At 39.6% G+C, this 18,808-nt stretch overlaps 1 protein-coding gene across 2 annotated transcripts in view; it reads left to right on the top strand.

The window, feature by feature from the left end:
• Positions 1 to 18,808, top strand: part of LOC106094632 (mitochondrial cardiolipin hydrolase) — a 273,940-nt gene that overhangs the window by 27,903 nt on the left and 227,229 nt on the right. For both annotated transcript variants that reach the window (XM_059367616.1, XM_059367615.1), the window contains exon 2: positions 6,694 to 7,114. In XM_059367616.1, coding sequence (XP_059223599.1) covers positions 6,694 to 6,998 — 305 coding nt within the window. In that variant the 3' untranslated portion in view covers positions 6,999 to 7,114. The remainder of the gene's footprint in view (positions 1 to 6,693; positions 7,115 to 18,808) is intronic.

The raw sequence follows: 18,808 nt of genomic DNA on the forward strand, positions 1-18,808 counted from the left end.
AGCCGGTAAGTCGGAAATTTGGGTGGCTTTCTCGGTTGCAGCCCAGACAGAAGTTCACAGTGGTGTTTAACCCAAGGATCTTAGTCTTCTCGTGTAGAAGATCTATGCTCACCATTTGGTAATATTCTGTGATGATCGTGGTACCGCTTTCTAACAGATTTTTAGGTTATGCCTGTGTGTTTCGCACATCTCCGCGGTCCATAACGGGGTCTATTACCGGTGGCCCAATTGCCTTAAAGATCGTCAACACGGTTTCCTTGCCCATTCCCCAGGTGCTGGCCAAAGATTTGAAGAATCTGTTATTGTTCCTTGCTCTTTCGCATGAGCAATGGGTGCAAGGCGCCCATCAAGGACTATATTCCGTCGGTATAATAAGGTCGCACTAGTTACTGCATCTTGGTGGATATTCCGCTTTGTATGAGTCAGTTGTTAGCGGAACTGTGGGGTGTTGGCGGCCTGCGTTCTTAAACATCCAGATATTCTTCTTCTTGTTTCTGGGAGAAAGCCAGCCGGTAAGTCGGAAATTTGGGTGGTTTTCTCGGTTGCAGCCCAGATAGAAGTTCACAGTGGTGTTTAATCCAAGGGTCTTAGTCTTCTCGTGTAGATGATCTATGCTCACCATTTGGTATGTGATGATCGTGGTACCGCTTTCTAACAGATTTTTAGGTTTCGCCTGTGTGTTTCGCACATCCCCGCGGTCCATAACGAGGCCGAATAGTCTATTACCGGTGGCCCAATTGCCTTGTCAACAAGGTTTCCTTGTCCATTCCCCAGGTGCTGGCCAAAGATTTGAAGAATCTGTTTTTGTTCCTTGCTCTTTCGCAGATCGTAGTAGCGTGGGCCGACATTGAAAGGCAGTTTTCCATGGTAACTCCAATGACTCGCCGTTGGAATCGTTTGTTCATCGATCTATTTATCAACAGATCGATAAACTTGTACAATCCGTTGTCCAGGTGGCGCATAAAGTCTCTGTTGAGAAAGATGGCGGAGATTTTTAGGTTACGGCTTCTAAAAAATTCTGCCAAGTCCCGGGAGTAAATGTTTATTTGCTCACACAGTCCATTGAGGTTTTTCCCTCGTTACTAATTTGGAAAGGTAGAGATTAAACAGGATTGAGGAGAGGACACCTCCTTGTGGGACTACTTCGTTTACTCTACGTTTCGAATTAGTATTCGTGAAATCCACATATGATTGTCGGCCGCACGTATAATTCACAATCCATCACTTCTTCCAGTTCGGGAGATCATACTCAATGATGTCATTGAACAGAATAGTATAATCGACCGTGTCAAATGTTTTTGACAAGTCAAAAGCCATGACGACAGTACGTTCATGAGGCAGTTTCACATTCAGACCGCGGCTGGTGATAGCTGTTGTAGTGCTGTGCGTTATGGGGAACCCATGTCGATGATCCCTTGGGTTCAGGAATGAGCTCAGGACGAGTAGGAGTAGCACCTCAAGGATCTTTGCGACCGGGACAAGAGAGAGATTGGTTTGTATGACTCTCCTTGGTCTGTATATTTACCCGTCTTGAGAATAGGTACCACTCGACCTACCTTCCATATGTTTGGAATCACCAGGGTGGAGATGGATGGATTTAGGACATCCGTCAGGTATTTTATTCCCACTTCATCCAATAGCTTGAGCATCAAAATCCATATTCCATTAGGGCCCATAGCCTTCGCTGGCTTAGCTCTTCTTGTGATCTAGGAGTAGCGCATTTGCTCACAAAGCCCATTGATGTTATTGCCCTTCGCCAGGTCAGAGCAGTCATCTGCATGTGATATTATCTCAACGTCCGAGGGGAGTTGGAGGAGTTTGGAAAGGTAGAGATTAAACAGGATTGGGGACAGGACACTACCTTGTCAGACTCCCAGTTTAACTTTAAGGCGTTTCGATTTAGTATTTCTGAATTCCACATATGATTGTCAGCCGAACATATAGTCAATCCATCTCTTCTTCGAGTTCAGGAGATCAGACTCAATGATGCCATTGAACAGAAAGGATTAGTCGACTATGTCAAATGCTTTTGACAAGTCAAGAGCCACGGCGACAGTACGTTCATGTGGCTCAGATCGCGGCTGATATGTGTGTAGATAGCTGTGAGTGCTGTTGAAGTGCTATGCTATTTTACGGAATCCATGTTGATGATCCGCTGCTCTTCTCCTACCTGACGAGCTTAGGACAGGTAGGAGTAGCGCATCAAGTGTATTTTAAACCGGGGTGAAGATAGAGATTGGCTTGTATGACTATCCTTGGTCTTTGGATTTACCTGTTTTTGGAATAGGTATCACTCAATCACCAGGGTGGAGATGGACAGATTCAGAACATCCATAACGGATGCTCTTCTTGTGATCTAGGCAACGTCTTCTATATTGAATAGACGTAGTTCAGTTCTAAACTGGAGTTTCCTTGTCTTTCTTAGGTTGCTCCTTCTCGCCTTGTCTCCAGTAGGATGCTCAATAAATTATCAATCAAAATGGTTTGCACATCGTTTTGAGTCAGTTGTCTGTTATCCATTGAAGGCAATTGCGACCTGGCATGTCTTCCCGGATGTGATGTTGAGTGATCTTACTGTTGACTCGACTTGCCCCACCATATTTTGCGTTTGTGATATTTGTCCACCGTAGCGCAGAGGCTAGTATGTTCGCCTATGACGATGAACGCCTGGGTTCGAATCCTGGCGAGACCATCAGAAAAATGTTTTCAGCGATCGTTTTCCCCTCCTAATGCTCTCAACATTTGTGAAGTACTATGCCATGTAAAAACTTTTGCCCAAAGGATGTCGCATTGCAGTACGCTATTAGGACTCGGCTATAAAAAGGATGCCCCTTGTCATGGAGCTCAAACATGCATCGACTGCACTCATTGATATGTGAGAAGTTTACACCTGTTCCTTAGTGGAATGTTCACAGGCAAAATTTGCAATTTGCTGTTTTGATCTTTGATCAACCTCCTCGTTAATTTCACTTATCCTTGAGCTGCCACAGCTTCGGCCTGGAAATTTGGTCTGTTTAACTTTAATTCTTGGATCGTTGCAATCGCGATGCCGTATCTGCGCATGAAAACCGTTATATCTGTTATCTTATTTCGGAGACTGCTACAGTTTAATTTCATTAATTTAAGACCATCGTGGGTGGGTACGTTGGCATGTGGTGTTAATTTACAGCGTCGTGGTAGCCTATAGTAGCGAGGAATTGGACACTGATTGTTACGTTAGCCGAGATGGTGATTGTGGCCGCGACGGATATGGTGGGGATGGAGGAGGCGGTGTTGGTGACGGGGTTGTTTTTCATGCATGTGAGCAAGAAGCTACTCCGTATGGGACACTCCACTATCCGCAATCAGTGGACGCGGCCCGTAGCTGCCAGCTGAGCTTCTCATGATAACGAGCTTCTCATGATGTGTGGTGCTCATAGTCGACACATATTCTGACATTGTTACAGGCCCCGTGGTGACGAAGCAAAGGGTAGTGACCGTTGTGATAGCCAAGGGTGTGAGTTTGGCCATAGAAAAGATGGAGAGGTAGAGATAATACCTCTTGAAGATGCTTTCGAAATTAGCGAGGGCCACCGGACCGGGCGTAAACCCCAGAAAGACTGCGCTGGTGTTTTTCACTAAGAAGCGTAAGCTGCGTGTTTTCAGAGGACCCATCCTAGAGTGGGTGGAGCTACAGCTCTCCGGAGGCCGAGTACTTGAGCGTGATTTTTGATCATAGACTAAGCTGGAGACCGAATGTCGAGGAAAGGGTCATGAGGAGACTGAATGCCCACTACTCTTGCCGTAACTCCATAGAAAGGCCTGGGCCGTTCTCACATATGGATGTGTGGTGTGACATCGGCATAAACCCCAGAAAGACTGCGCTGGTGCTTTTCACTAAGAAGCGTAAGCAGCGTGTTTTCAGAGGACCCATCCTGGAGTGGGTGGAGCTACAGCTCTCCGGAGGCCAAGTACTTGGGCATGATTTTTGATCATAGACTAAGCTGGAGAACGAATATCGAGGAAAGGGTCATGAGGGGACTGAATGCCCACTACTCTTGCCGTAACTCCATAGAAAGGCCAGGGCGGTTCTCACATATGGATGTGTGGTGTGACATCGGCCTTTGGTAACGGTGCCCTCCGTTGTTGATTGAGATGGTACAGGGTACCGTGGCGGTGCTGATCTCTGGGGCAGTAGGTGTGCCGCGAGGAGTGGCGCGAAGAATGTCGCGAGATGGGCGCTGAATGCCATATTTAATCTTGAGTCTTTGAACTTCAAGGCCCTTACGACACTGGAGACGATGCCAATGCCGGGGAGGCGGCCCGACTGGGCTGTCACGATGTATATGCCAACCAGGCGGTGCTGAAGATTCTAACGCCCCTCAAACTTTTTAAACTCTTCTGTTTTTCTGGAGGATTAAGATGCGGTGTGGTAGCAACGTATGGATTTAAATTAGATAGCTCACCTGTGCAGGAGTCTTTATTGAGTTTCTTTGAATCAAGGAATTTTTCAGGCTCCCGGACGGGTGTAGCGTCTGTCGGGCGGGGGTCTTTATGACACTGGAGACAATGTCAATGGCGAGGCGGTGGCCCGACCGGGCTATCACAATATACATGGATAGTCAGGCGGTGCTGAAGGTTCTAACGTAGGGCCATTTGAGTGCGAGACTGGTTAGAAGATGCAAGGAGCTTCTTTGAATCATGAGGAAGTCTGGTTTTACGGCTGCCGACAAGCTAGTCAGGAATGGATGGCTGAATCAATTAACATTCCCCTGAGTGTGCTTCTTGGTGGAGTGGAGAGCTTCTGGAATAACTGCTCAAGTGAGGCGTGTGCGGTGGGTTGCAGGATTGGAGGTTGTCGAAGCCCCTGTGACCGAGTTCTCCGCGAAGCAGGATATATCTATATTCTCGAGCGGAGGACGCTTGGCTTCGTCTTCGGTCTGCTGTTGGGTGAATGCAATGTCCTGACTGGTGAATGGAACGATAGGTCTTTAACGTCGCTATGGACACTGTAGAAGCAAGGAATGACGAGATATGACGAGAAGGAATTGAAGACGGTCGAGCACATTTTATACTGCAACTGCGAGAAGAAGACACAGTAGAAGGGGTGAACACCTTTTTACGTGCCTGAATTCGGTTCCGGCCTTTAGGCTTCAGACTAGAATTCTGAAGAGGCCCGAATTGACTGGCTGGACTATAGTCCCGTAGGTGGGAGTTTCTTCCCGGTCCGTCTGGTTCATCGATTTTCTCCCTACTTTTTTTGTCTGTACGTTGGTTTTCCGTTTTCCTGCTGCTTTTGATATCTAGCACCTTTCTAGGGTGTAACTCTAACTGCGTTTCTCCATCTTCGTTTTCTTCGCTTCTCTCTTCTAACGACCTTGTCGCGTGCCTTATAACTTAACTCAGGTGGCCATGGATTCTTCTGCATTCTCCAAGCGCTTCGCCTTTCGTCGTCCCTTCTCCACATTGTATTCAATTCCATGGCAGTCGGTTGTTTTTACCGGATTGACCCGAAGGATTCTTTCATCGGCAAGAGCTGCCACGTCTGTGAACAACACACTGCTACAACAAGTACCACCAAGTTTAATGTTGTTGTTGTGGCAGTGCGTTGTGCACTAAGGAGACAGCCCTTGCCGATGAATGAATCCATCGGGTCAATTCGGTAAGTACAACCGACTGCCATGGGATTGATTACAATGTGGAGAAGAGACGAAGGAAGGCGAAGCGCTTGGAGAATGCAAAGAATCCCCGGCCACCTAGGTGAAGGACTCCATCGTGTCAATCTGGTACGTATAACCGGCTGTCATGGGATTGACCAAGTTTAATGATGTCTTTCAGCTCCTGATCTTCTCTTCCAAGTTTTTGTCTTCACTCCTGATCATGTGTCAGTTAAGGTCACTCTATAAACAATTTTGCAGGGATATAAAAATTTGAATACTTTTGAACATATGGGAAAATTTCTTTGTAGCCAAAAATTTTAATGTTTCTGTAGGAGGCCACCGTAGCGCAGAGGTTAGCATGTCCGCCTATGACGCTGAACGCCTGGGTTCAAATCCTGGCGAGACCATCAGAAAAAATTTTCAGCGGTGGTTTTCCCCTCCTAATGCTGGCAACATTTGTGAGGTACTATGCCATGTAAAACTTCTCTCCAAAGAGGTGTCGCACTGCGGCACGCCGTTCGGACTCGGCTATAAAAAGGAGGCCTCTTATCATTGAGCTTAAAGTTGAATCGGACTGCACTCATTGATATGTTAGAAGTTTGCCCCTGTTCCTTAGTGGAATGTTCATGGGCAAAATTAGCAATTTACGAAAATTTAATGATCGAATGACCTTGTTTAGCTGATTTCTAAATATTAGCCAAAGTTTAGCAATTTGGCAATGTGCAGTAATTTTCTTTTGATAATCTAAATTCCACCTCACCCTTCCGCTTTGGGTTGCTTTTGAGGTTAACGCTGGGCTTCTCTGCCGGTGTTGAGTTGAGTTTCTTTTTCAGAAAATCCCTTAAGTATGTTAAAAATGTTGGTGGTTATTAAAAGAGTGGTGAATATAACTCACTTGCTTACTTAAACGCTCCTGCAACTATGCTACAAGTTTTGTCGGTTACTTTAATTATAGAGTTTATAAATGATGTTTTTATTTATGCGATCCTAAAAGTATGCTTTAATAAATATTTTAGTAATATGAGTGCGAATTTATGATGATATTTCTTTTCAGGTGTTCCCGTCCGCTGCAACAGCAATACAATGTTTATGCACCATAAATTCTGCATTATCGATTCTCCCCAAAGAAACGATGTCATATTTAAAAAACAAAATAAGTCTACAAAAAAATGTTACACCCGCGGCCTTGTCCTTACTGGTTCGCTCAATTGGACCATGCAGGGATTTGGTGGCAATTGGGAGAATATTTTAATAAGTTCCAATGCCGAATATGTACGCAGCTACTCAAATGAATTCGAACGCATGTGGAATGTATTCAGTTTGGATATGAAGGTGCCGTCGTCAAGTTCTCCAAAATAAGAAATATTTTGAAAATAATCTTCAATACCACCAATGAACAGTTTTAAGCAGGATTACCCAAATGTACCACCAAGTACCTTACAGAGCACAATGAAAGAATACAAAATTAACATAAGGTAAGTTTTGACACCTTTTTGTTAAAAATATTTTTTTTTGTATTTGTTATGATTAAAAAAAATGTACAAAGGATTTCTTAATTTTTCCTTTCGATGGGCGTCTAAGTGAGAAATTTAATACCACTCATCGTTAAAGTACTTACATGTGTTGCTGACATGTTCGTAGGCAACTTCACTTGGTTCTTGCCTCGCATCCTCTCGCACTCGTTTGGTGGTGCGTAAAAAATTTAAAATAGCTGTCATAAAATGTCATGAAAATGGGTCGCAAGTAGGTGGTGGTGGTGGTGAACAAGTTGCTTAAATTACTTCTTAATTATGACTTACACATGTTTAAGATCCTTATTTTTGCTTTATCCACCCCTTGTATACTTAAAAACTTAAAATTTACACATATGTATGTGGTGTTGGTTGTTTGAAGTTTTTGTTAATATTCATCAACATTGATGGTATTTTAAGCTGCAATTAGGCCAATGAAAATGAAAAAAATATTTACATTTGCAAAAAGTAGTGGGTATGCTTCAAAGCAAGAACTGGTTTCTAAAAGTTTACATTTTGGTTAAAGAAATCACTAGAATTTTGTCTTTAGAGAAAATTTAATTGAAATTTTATCTTTGGAGGAAATTTCACCGAAATTTTGTCTTTAGGAAAAATTTAACAAAATTTCACTGAAATTTTGTCTTTACAGAAAATTTCACTGGCATTTTGTCTTTAGAGAAAATTTCACTGACATTTTGTCTTTAGAGAAAATTTCACTGACATTTTGTCTTAAGAGAAGATTTCACTGAAAATTTTTTTTGTCTTGCGGGAAAATTTCACCAAAATTTTGTCTTTAGGAAAAATTTCACCGAAATTTTGCCTGTGGAAAAATTTCACCAAAATTTTGTCTGTTGAAAAATTTCACCGAAATTTTGTCTGTGGAAAAATGTCACTGAAATTTTGTCTTTAGGGAAAATGTCACTGAAATTTTGTCTTTAGGGAAAATGTCACCAAAATTTTGTCCTTAGGGAAGATTTTACCGAAATTTTGTCTTTAAGGAAAATTTCACAGAAATTTTGTATTTAGGAAAAATTTCACTGAAATTTTGTCTTTAGGGAAAACTTCACTGAAATTTTGTCTTTAGGAAAATTTTCATCGAAATTTCGTCTTTAGGGAAAATTTCTATGAAATTTTATCGTTAGAGAAAATTTCACTGAAATTTTGTCTTTAGAAAAAATTTCACTGAAATTTTGTCTTTAGAGAAAATTTCACTGAAATTTTGTCTTTAGAAAAATTGCACTGAAATTTTGTCTTTAGAGAAAAATTCACTGAAATTTTGTCTTTAGGGAAAATTTCACTGAAATTTTGTCTTTAGGGAAAATTTCACTGAAATTTTGTCTTTAGGGAAAATTTCACTGAAATTTTGTCTTTAGGGAAAATTTCACTGAAATTTTGTCTTTAGGGAAAATTTCACTGAAATTTTGTCTTTAGGGAAAATTTCACTGAAATTTTGTCTTTAGGGAAAATTTCACTGAAATTTTGTCTTTAGGGAAAACTTCACTGAAATTTTGTTTTTAGGGAAAATTTCACTGACATGTTTTCTTAAGGGAAATTTCACTGAAATTTTTTCTTTAGGGAAAATTTCACTGAAATTTTTTCTTTAGGGAAAATTTTAGTGACATTTTTTCTTTAGGGAAAATTTTACTGAAAGTTTATTTTTAAGGGAAAATTTTACTGAAAGTTTTTTTCTTTAGCGAAAATTTCACTGACATTTTTTCTTTTGGGAAATTTTCACTGAAAGTTTTTTTTTAGGGAAAATTTCACTGAAAGTTTTTCTTTAGGGAAAATTTCACTGAAAGTTTTTCTTTAGGGAAAATTTCACTGAAAGTTTTTCTTTAGGGAAAATTTCACTGAAATTATTTCTTTACGGAAAATTTTAGTGAAATTTTTTCTTAAGAGAAAATTTTTATTTTACTGAAAGTTTTTCTTTAGGGAAAATTTCACTGACATTCTTTCTTTTGGGAAAATTTCACTGAAATTTTGTCTTTAGAAAAAATTTCACTAAAATTATTTCGTTAGGGAAAATTTTAGTGAAATTTTTCTTTAGGGAAAATTTCACAGAATTTTTTTTTTAGGGAAAATTTCACAGAAATTTTTTCTTTGGTAAAATTTCACAGAAATTTTTTCTTTAGGGAAAATTTCACAGAAATTTTTTCTTTAGGGAAAATTTCACTGACATTTTTTCTTTTGGGAAATTTTCACTGAATTTTTTTTTTTTAGGGAAAATTTCACTGACATTTTTTCTTAAGGGAAAATTTCACTTAAATTTTTTCTTAAAGGAAACTTTCACAAATTTTGTTTTTGTTTTAAAAAAATGCATTAAAATTTTGTCTTAAGAGAACATTTCACTGAAATTAGGTCTTTTTGGAAATATTACACTGAAATTTTGTCTTTATGGGAAATAGCACTGACATTTTGTCTTTAGAGAAAATTTCATATTTTATATTAAGAGAAAATTTTAACTCATATTTTGTATGAAGAGAAAATTGCACTCACTTTCAGTTTTACCGAAAATTTTTCGCTTAAATTGTGTCTGAAACAACCATTTTTTCTAATTCCTGCTTAGACTGACAATTTCATCGTGCATCGTACATTGCATCGTGCTTAGTTTTTTACCCCTATCGCAATTTTTCATTTTTCGCCACTTAGTGTGATCCAAATATATGTGCGGAGTTTCCCTGTCATGTTAATTTAGTATTATCGAAAAAATATGTATCCAGATGTCTGTTCAACAATGAAACATTGTTGCCCGCATGAACAGCAATCCAGTGCAAACTCCTGCAAATTTTCGTTGTTATCCCCAGTTGAAGAAAATTTATCAGAGCGAAATATTATCCGTTTTTTTCATGTAGTTAATATTTTGTTATACAACATGAAAATGTTTATAATTAATGCATTTCGTTAACATTTTAAATAACATTATTATATAAATTAAGGCAAAAACAAAAAAAAAACAAAAACGATAAAAGCCCTATAAGTGGCGAATTGCAATGATGCCTCGTCTCTTGTCTTTTTCATCTTTTAATTCATTTGAAATTCTTTTTTAATGTACATCACTATATGCTTGTGTTGCATGCAACACGTGATAGTCTCTAATTTCAACTACACTCTATTGCAGCTTTTGTAGCTATCAAGTACATAGTTGAATAATATAAAATAGCAATAAGAATAAAAAAAAAATAAAAAAATAATGTAATTTATAAAAAAACGACATTAAAAAGTAGAAAAAAAACTAAACTGGATGATCTTTTAGAGTGACAAAATTTAAAAATTTTTTGTCACAAAATTTCACTGAAATTTTGTCTTTAGAGAAAATTTCACTGAAATTTTGTCTTTAGAGAAAATTTCACTGAAATTTTGTCTTTAGAGAAAATTTCACAGAAATTTTGTCTTTAGAGAAAATTTCACTGAAATTTTGTCTTTAGAGAAAATTTCACTGAAATTTTGTCTTTAGAGAAAATTTCACTGAAATTTTGTCTTTAGAGAAAATTTCACTGAAATTTTGTCTTTAGAGAAAATTTCACTAAAATTTCAACGACTCTGCTTTGGCCATCCCTTTGAGCTTCCTAGCTAGGTTTTATATGGACAGTATGGCGCACTGTCCAAATTCCTTCCCAGTGTTTCTTTGACGTCTTCGTAATGCCACAGATCTGAAATACTTAGTACTCGCCCGCCAATCTCAGCGGCAACAAGGGCCGATCAGTGAAGACAGAGGTCTCATCCTCCTCAAACATTGCATTCGTCTCCCAATCCTCTAATCTGTTAAAGCGAATCCCGAAAATCCTATCTTAAATTGGTCTCGGTGACAGGTATTCTGAGACTTTCTTCCGTCTACTCACTGGCCACAGTTCCCAGAATGGAGCTGTGGCCGTACGCATCCTACTTCAGCATGCCAAGCACCCTTAGCCTAAGCACAATATTGGCGGCAAAACATTGCAAATTTGCCCATGAACATTCCATTAAGGAACAGGGAAAACTTCTCATGAGTGCTGTTTTTAAGCTAAATGATAGAGGTCCTCTTTTTATAGTCGAGTCTGAGGGACGTGACGCAGTGTGGCACCTCTTTGGGGAGAAGTCTTTTCATGGTAAAGTACCTCACAAATGTCGCCAGCATTAGGAGGGGATAACCACCGCTGTACAATTTTCTAATATTCTCGCCAGAACTCGAACTCAGATGTTCAGCATCATAGGCGGTCCTACTTACATTTGCGCTATGGTGGCCTCCAACCACACAACCTTGGCGGCACAGTTCAAAATATAACATGGTGCTGTTGTAGCCACAGCTACTATAGGCGAGAAAACGCGTCCAGGTGCATAACACCGATTACCCCAGGAAAGTGATGGTCATTGGTTACTTAAAGGCGTCTATAGCTCGCCTTGTCATAATGAGCATCATAGGCACTGAGTATATAAGAAAGAACCGGTGCCGCCCGGGCTCTCGCTGAGGCTCTCCACTCGATACCACTGATTGTCCGCGGATGCAATTGTAGCTACTTCGCATGGGGCATAACACTTTCCACAACCTGTGAACGCGCGATAACGATGAACCCCACACAGATCGAAGCTGCAAGTTGAAGTATGTGTGGTGCATATAGTCATACCATGTCGGGATAGATCTCATAGGTGGGATATGCATCATCGCTTCTAAGCCCGCCTGGTATATAAATCTAAACGCTCCCCTAACAGCAATGCACAGTGGGGTATTTGCCATTCAGAATGGAGAGAAAATTAATAAAACTGTGTTTAATGCCTAGGAATGAAAAATAATAAAATTGGAAAATGGGTTCAGATTTAAATATAGCTTCCATATATATCTTTCATCCGATATCTGGTCTTATGGTTGGGGTAGCCGCATTTTTAGTCCGAGCTTTATCAAATTCGGCAAAAGATGTACTATTTAATGTCTCAATATGTCTGCCAAATTTCATTATAATCGGTTCAGATTTTGATCAAGCTTCCACATATATTCTTCATCCGATATGTGCTTTTATAGTCGTAGTAGCCACATTATTTTTAGGCATTTTACAAGTTTTGAGGCCAATCGGATGAAAATTGCGCCCTCTATAGGCGCAATGTATCTTAAACTATACATTCACCGTTGGATCACTTATTTTTGTTGAATTTTGCAAAAAATTTTACTTTGCCGAGAGTATCGATAGTGGCATTGATATTTTGCCAGCTCTACGTGTGACTTTCCATCAACTCTAAACGCAAAGAAATAATTCGTTTGCAGCTACTCAGCATGGGGCACTCCACTATCCACAACCTCTGGACTCGCCTAGCTTCTCATAACAACCGCACACAGATCGAGACTCCAAGTTGAAGCCTGTGTGGTGTTCATAATTATAGCGTGCCGGTGTAGACCACATAGGATCCATATCCGGCATCGTGTCTAAGCCCTGGGGTATAAATCTAAACGCTCCGATGCACAGTTGGCTATTTGGCAGAATGGAGCTTTACCAAGCTTTATTCAGACAAAAAATAGAATATCGATTATATTGATAATTCCATCGATATTTTGCCAGCTCTACGTGAGACTTTCCATCAACTCTACACGCAAAAAAATAATTCGTTTGACTTAAAGGAAATTTTCTCCAAGTAAACTTCTTCTCTGAAACACGTTGAACTTTGTTTGCGATAAAAGTACATGTTTTTCTCATAAATTCTTGCAAAAATATATAAAGTTTTTTATACTGACAATACCTTTCATTCTTAATATATAGAACATGTTATTCTGGTCTCAACTTATTCAATTCAATGTTTAATTCAATGATGTAACAAACTCAAATTTTTGCGAATTATAAGCAGCTCTCAGTTGATAGCTCAAACTCTTTGAGAGTATATTTGGATTTATTGCGAAGTTATGATACACAATAATATTAAAAGCCTTCAATTTTCGCACAACTCCATTATGATTTTATATTATGACCAAGAGTATTCGTTATGCTATAAATAAACCAAAAAATTACTTGAATGAGTTGTTGTTTTCGCACATTTAAATACCTTCTTTGGGATTGATATTTCTTTATTGTGTAAATGTTACCAAACAATTTTTTGTAACTATCTGCTATTTGTGTGTTGCTCTAATGATGTTTGTCATTGGAAATACCAGAATTTTTGGTATTATAGGGTCCGTTACATGAATGATCGTTTGATCGGGATTGTACAACTCTTGTGTTGCAATCTGCCAACTGACTGCTCCAGTTGGCATTTTTGAGGTTATACGTACACAGAACGTTTTGACATACGAGCGCTATTTGTGTTGTTACATTAACTTAAATGATTCATCTCGCCCAAAAATGGAATTAAATCGTGAACATTTTCATGCGATTATTGTATCCACCATCATAGGATGGGGGTATACTAATCTAGTCATTCCGTTTGTAACACCTCGAAATATTGATCTAGGACCCCATAAAGTATATATTCTTGATCGTCTCGACATTCTATGTCGATCTAGCCATGTCCGTCCGTCCGTCTGTCGAAATCAAGATAGCGGTCGAACGCGTAAAACTAGCCGCTTGAAATTTTGCACAGATACTTGGTATTGATGTAGTTCTTTGGGGATTGCAAATAGGCCATATCGGTTCAGATTTGGCTATAGCTCCTATATAAACCGATCTCCCGATTTGATTTCTGGAGCCACTGAAAGCTGCAAATATTGTCATATTTAGTTGAAATTTTGCACTTAGGTTCTGTTATGACTTCCAACAACTGTGCCAAGAATGGTTTAAATCGGTCAAGAACCTGATATAGTAGCTCCCGTAGATATAGTAGCTCCCATAGTAGGGCTCAAGATCGGGAGATTTGGCTTCTTGAGCCCTTACAAGACGCAATTTTTGTACGATTTGGCAGAAATATTTCATATAGTCTTTTGTTATGACTTTCAACAACTGTGCCAAGTACGGTCCGAAACGGTATATAACCTGATATATCTCCCATATAAACCAATCTCCCGATTTGACTTCTTAAGCGCTTACAAGCCGTAATTTCTGTTCGATTTGGCTGAAATTTAGCATGTAGTGTTCTGTTATGGCTCTCAACAACTGTGCCAAGTACGGTTCGAATCGGTCTATAACCTGATATAGCTCCAATATTAACCGATCTCCCGATTTTACTTCTTGAGCCCTTACAATACCCAATTTTTGTCCGATTAGGTAGAAATTGAGCATGTAGTGTTTTGTTATGACTCAAAAACTGTGCCAAGTACGGTCTGAATCGGTGTATAACCTGATATAGCTCCCATGTGAACCGGTGTCTTGATTATCCTTGTTCGGTTCCTGGAAGCTTTAATTTTTGCTGATTTGACAGAAGTTTGGTATGTTGAATAAATTTATGCCCTTCAACTAAATTTATTTTGTAAAAATGTTTAGCAGAATCCATCGATTCTATACCACTGCGCATAGCTTCTTAGGCCGCCTGCGTTATCCCGACTATGGCCGGTCTTTGCATCTTCTCGAACCCCATGGTATGAGTGTTCCAAACTACAGTCTTTCATTCCAGTAAATCAACTTCGGGTTAACTTCCACTTCCTGTTGTATTTCCTGCTGCAGGAGGGTACATTGGTTTTGGGCTTTTTTATCCGTATGTCTCAATTTCGAATCAAGTTCATGGTTCAGATATTTTGGCTTCTTAGATATTTGCAATGTATTTTCGTCGTAAGACAGCAGTCTAAAATCCCATACCTTGTGGCTCCAAATAAAGAGCACTATCTCCACAGTGTCCTTTATGACCTACACGCGCAAAAAATAAAACGTTTGGAATATCTTTGAGACAAACAAATGTTTAAAAGTCACTTCGATTATGGTTAAACTTCTAGAAACTTTGTGTGTGGTAAAGGATAAGCCTTTTACGTGAAAACTTCAAACTTCTTTGTTAAAGTAAAACATGGTTTGTATTGTAGTTGTTTTAGCCACATTTTCATGTGGAGGTGGCGATTCTCGTCAAGCTCCTGTAAGTGGGCAAGGTCTTTCCCCATCGTTGAGGGAACTGTGTGGTCATTGGTTATTTACGGGCGCCAATGACGCGCCTTGAGCATAATAGGCGCTCAGTATTTGTGCAAGAACCGGTTCCGCCGGCCTCTCACTGAAACTCTTCGCTCGATACCGCTGATTGTCCGCGACTGCAATTGCAGCTACTCCGTAACGAAAATTCCACCATCCGCAATCTGTGGACGATAGCTCGCAACTAAGCTTCTCGAGACAGCAATGAACACCACACGGATCGGACCTCAATGTTCCAGCCTGTGTGGTGCTCACAGCTATCCCGTGCCCGCCATAAACAAATATCCATACTTTGTATTCGTCACAAATTCTTGCAATTTTATGGCAAAGTCAGAATGATTTCCACAAAAGAAGTTTACTTGTCGAAAAGTTCCAGCCTGTGTGGTGCTCACAGCTATCCCGTGCCCGTCATAAACAAATATCCATACTTTGTATTCGTCACAAATTTTTGCAATTTTATGGTAAACAAAGTCAGTATGTTTTCCATAAAAGAAGTTTACTTGTCGAAAAGTTCATTTGTGGCTAATGAAGTATTTTTTTGCTTGTAGCTGATCGGTGGCAGAAATTTGCCTCAGATCAGTAGCACCACATTATTCGCATATTGATTACGTGCTAACCTTGTTAGGCTCTAATAGGACTTCGTTCATCACGAGGTTCCAAAGAATCGGCATTTCTGTGAAGATTGCTCCATTGGCAGCTTTAATTGTTCACCGCGGAACATTTTCTTTCACTCGTCACTCTAAAAATACCACCCCAAACATTTAAGTCTTTGGGTGTATCTGCAGAACAGTGTTATTGTTTTGGTATTAGTTGTTCTTATGACACGTGTTCCTCTAGCAGGGCTTCTTATTTAAGTCATATAGTGAACAGCTTTGGAGTTTGGTTACTTTTAGCTCCGCTTACTACTTTATATCTTTCTTTTGGTTTAAAAAGTAGTTATCGTTGTTGTTTACCGCACACATCCCTCCCATGGGAGATATGTGGCATAATTGAATAAATAATACCACCAGTTTCGAATAATTGCTGACAGACAGCCAGACAGACACTTAGAATGGGTGGCTTAAATTGGCACGTAATGCGAATATTATGTGTATGAAAAGTGCCTTTTTGAGCGACCCGCTTCATACTCACAGCTCCACAATAATTTCATAATTTTGCAAATAGTGCATTAAAATTTGTTGCATTAATTAATAGAAACGACCAAAAGCCAAAAAGGGGGAGGTAGCAGACGACCGATCTAGCCATTCCAGCAGAAGGATCATCTACCTGTCGTTTTGGGGTTTGGCTCGACAACTAAGTGAAACTCGTACCCGTCTGTACTATAAGGGCGGAAGTGTTTATTTCCACAATAGCATTCATGTTTGGCCAGGCAATAGGGCTTAAGAGAGGCCTGAAGCTTAATAGGACTACTTCAGTAAGCCTTTGGATAAATGGCTTTGTGCCTTTTTAGCATAGTCAACATTGCCGTACCATCTACTGTTCAATGGCACCATCGGTGTTATCACTATGTTTGGCAATTTTGCATGGTTAGTGGGATTTGGAGTGATCCATGTTCACTAAAAGAGCAACAGGTGCTAAGGCTTGTTTAATGTGTGTCATCAACGCTCATGCGGGAATATCTATGAAAGTAAGGTATATGCAAGGCGTGTGGTTTAATTAAGAGCGATTAGTAAAGTTCCTTGTGTAATAAGTCTGGATGGATGAAATACCCAAAGATGTTGAATAAATAAATAATATCCAAGCTATAACAAAGATGCAGGAGGCGAACCATAGCAGTATTGAAGTATAAAAAAATGAAGTTTGCTGCACGCAAAAAATAAAACGTTTGGAATAACTTTGCGACAAATGTTTAGTAACTGTATAATATTTCCCACCACTGTTGAACATTGGTAGTTAATTTTCAACATATTGATGTAAAATTCACTTCGGTAATAGTAAAACTTTCCAGAATTTCGTCTGCTTTAAGGAATGCGAAATTTATGCGAAAATTCTAAATTTCTCTTAAGTTAAATTCGGCGGAGCCCGGCCGGAATTCGAACCTAGGCACACGGAGCAATATCGAGAGCCCTTGCCGTTGTCTGGCGTTCGAAGCCATCAATACAACTTCCAACAGATGAACAGAATCATGTGTACCACGGAAGTAGTGTAATTGTTGCAGAAAAACAGTTTGTCATGACACAAAAACACATGCATTGGGAAGAAGTACAGCTAATAGACAGGGTTGTCGAGCGTAGTTAATGTGGGTATTGTATCATAGAGGCGTTTTCGCAATTAATACGATTCAAAAACAACATACCAACGCACGGCCCTTGAAGCCATCACACTTAATATGGTTGAAAAGTCTTCTAACCAAAGACGAAATGCGTCCCATAGTGTCATGGGGCGCGTTATATGACATGCTATTATAAGCAGAGTATATTTCCCTAAACCAATTCTTTCTAGTCAAAGAATAGCATAGCAAAGAATTTATAAAAGTTGAGAAAGTGCGTGTTATTAATTAAAACATTTTGACTGGCTTGGTGGATCATGATTTCTGATACGCCATGTGTGTTCGTCAACACCTTTGTCAAATTGATTATGGCGCCCAGTCTATCAGACACAACTTGTAATGCAACTAGTGTTACATCATCAGGGTCAGAATGTGCGGATGTAACAATTTTTAAAAATTCTACTTTAGTTTGTCTGTTTGCGCTCTTTTACTTTGATCTTTAAAATCTTTTCGTGATTTTTCGAACATCTTCCAGCTCGAGATGATATTCAATCCTTTCTAGTCAAAAAATAGCATAGCAAAGAATTTCTAAAAGTTGAGAATGTGCGTGTTATTATTCAAAACATTTTGACTGGCTTGGTGGATCATGATTTCTGATACGCCATGTGTGTTCGTCAACACCTTTGTCAAATTGATTATGGCGCCCTACATATCCATATACTATAAAGTACGGTGTAGAGCCACTTTAGGTAAAAACAAATAAAAGTGTGCTAGGTTCGACCGGGTCGAATCTAGGGAACCCACCCCATGGATTCTGCTAAAAATTTATACAAAATGAATTTTGTTGAAGGGCATTATTTTATTCTACATAAAAAACTTCTGTCAAACTCGCAAAAATTAAAGCTTCTAGGAACCGAACAAGGGAGAACCGATCGAGAGACCGGTTTACGTGGGGCTATATCAGGTTCTATGGAGTCCACCGTAGCGCAGAGGCTACCATGTCCGTCTATGACGCTGAATGAATCCTGGCGAGACATTCGGAAAACAATTTTCAGCGGTGGTTTTTCCCTACTAATGCTGGCAACATTTGTAAGGTACTACGCCATGTAAAACTTCTCTCCAAAGAGGTGTCGCACTGCGGCACGCCTTTCGGACTCGGTTATAAAAAGGAGGCCCCTTATCATTGAGCTTAAACTTGAATGGGACTGCACTCATGGATATGTGAGAAGTTTGCCCCTGTTCCTTAGTTAAATGTTCTTGGGCAAAATTTGCAATATCAGGTTATAGACTGATTTGGACCTCACTTGGCACAGTTGTTGGAAGTCAACAGAACACTATATGTAAATTTTCAGCCAAATCGGACAAAAATTGCATCTTGCAAGGGCTCAAGAAATCAAATTGGCAGATCGGTTTAAATGGAAGCTATATCAGGTTACATACCGATTT

This window comes from Stomoxys calcitrans, chromosome 4 (assembly GCF_963082655.1).
Source record: "Stomoxys calcitrans chromosome 4, idStoCalc2.1, whole genome shotgun sequence".
NCBI classification, from domain to species: domain Eukaryota; kingdom Metazoa; phylum Arthropoda; class Insecta; order Diptera; family Muscidae; genus Stomoxys; species Stomoxys calcitrans.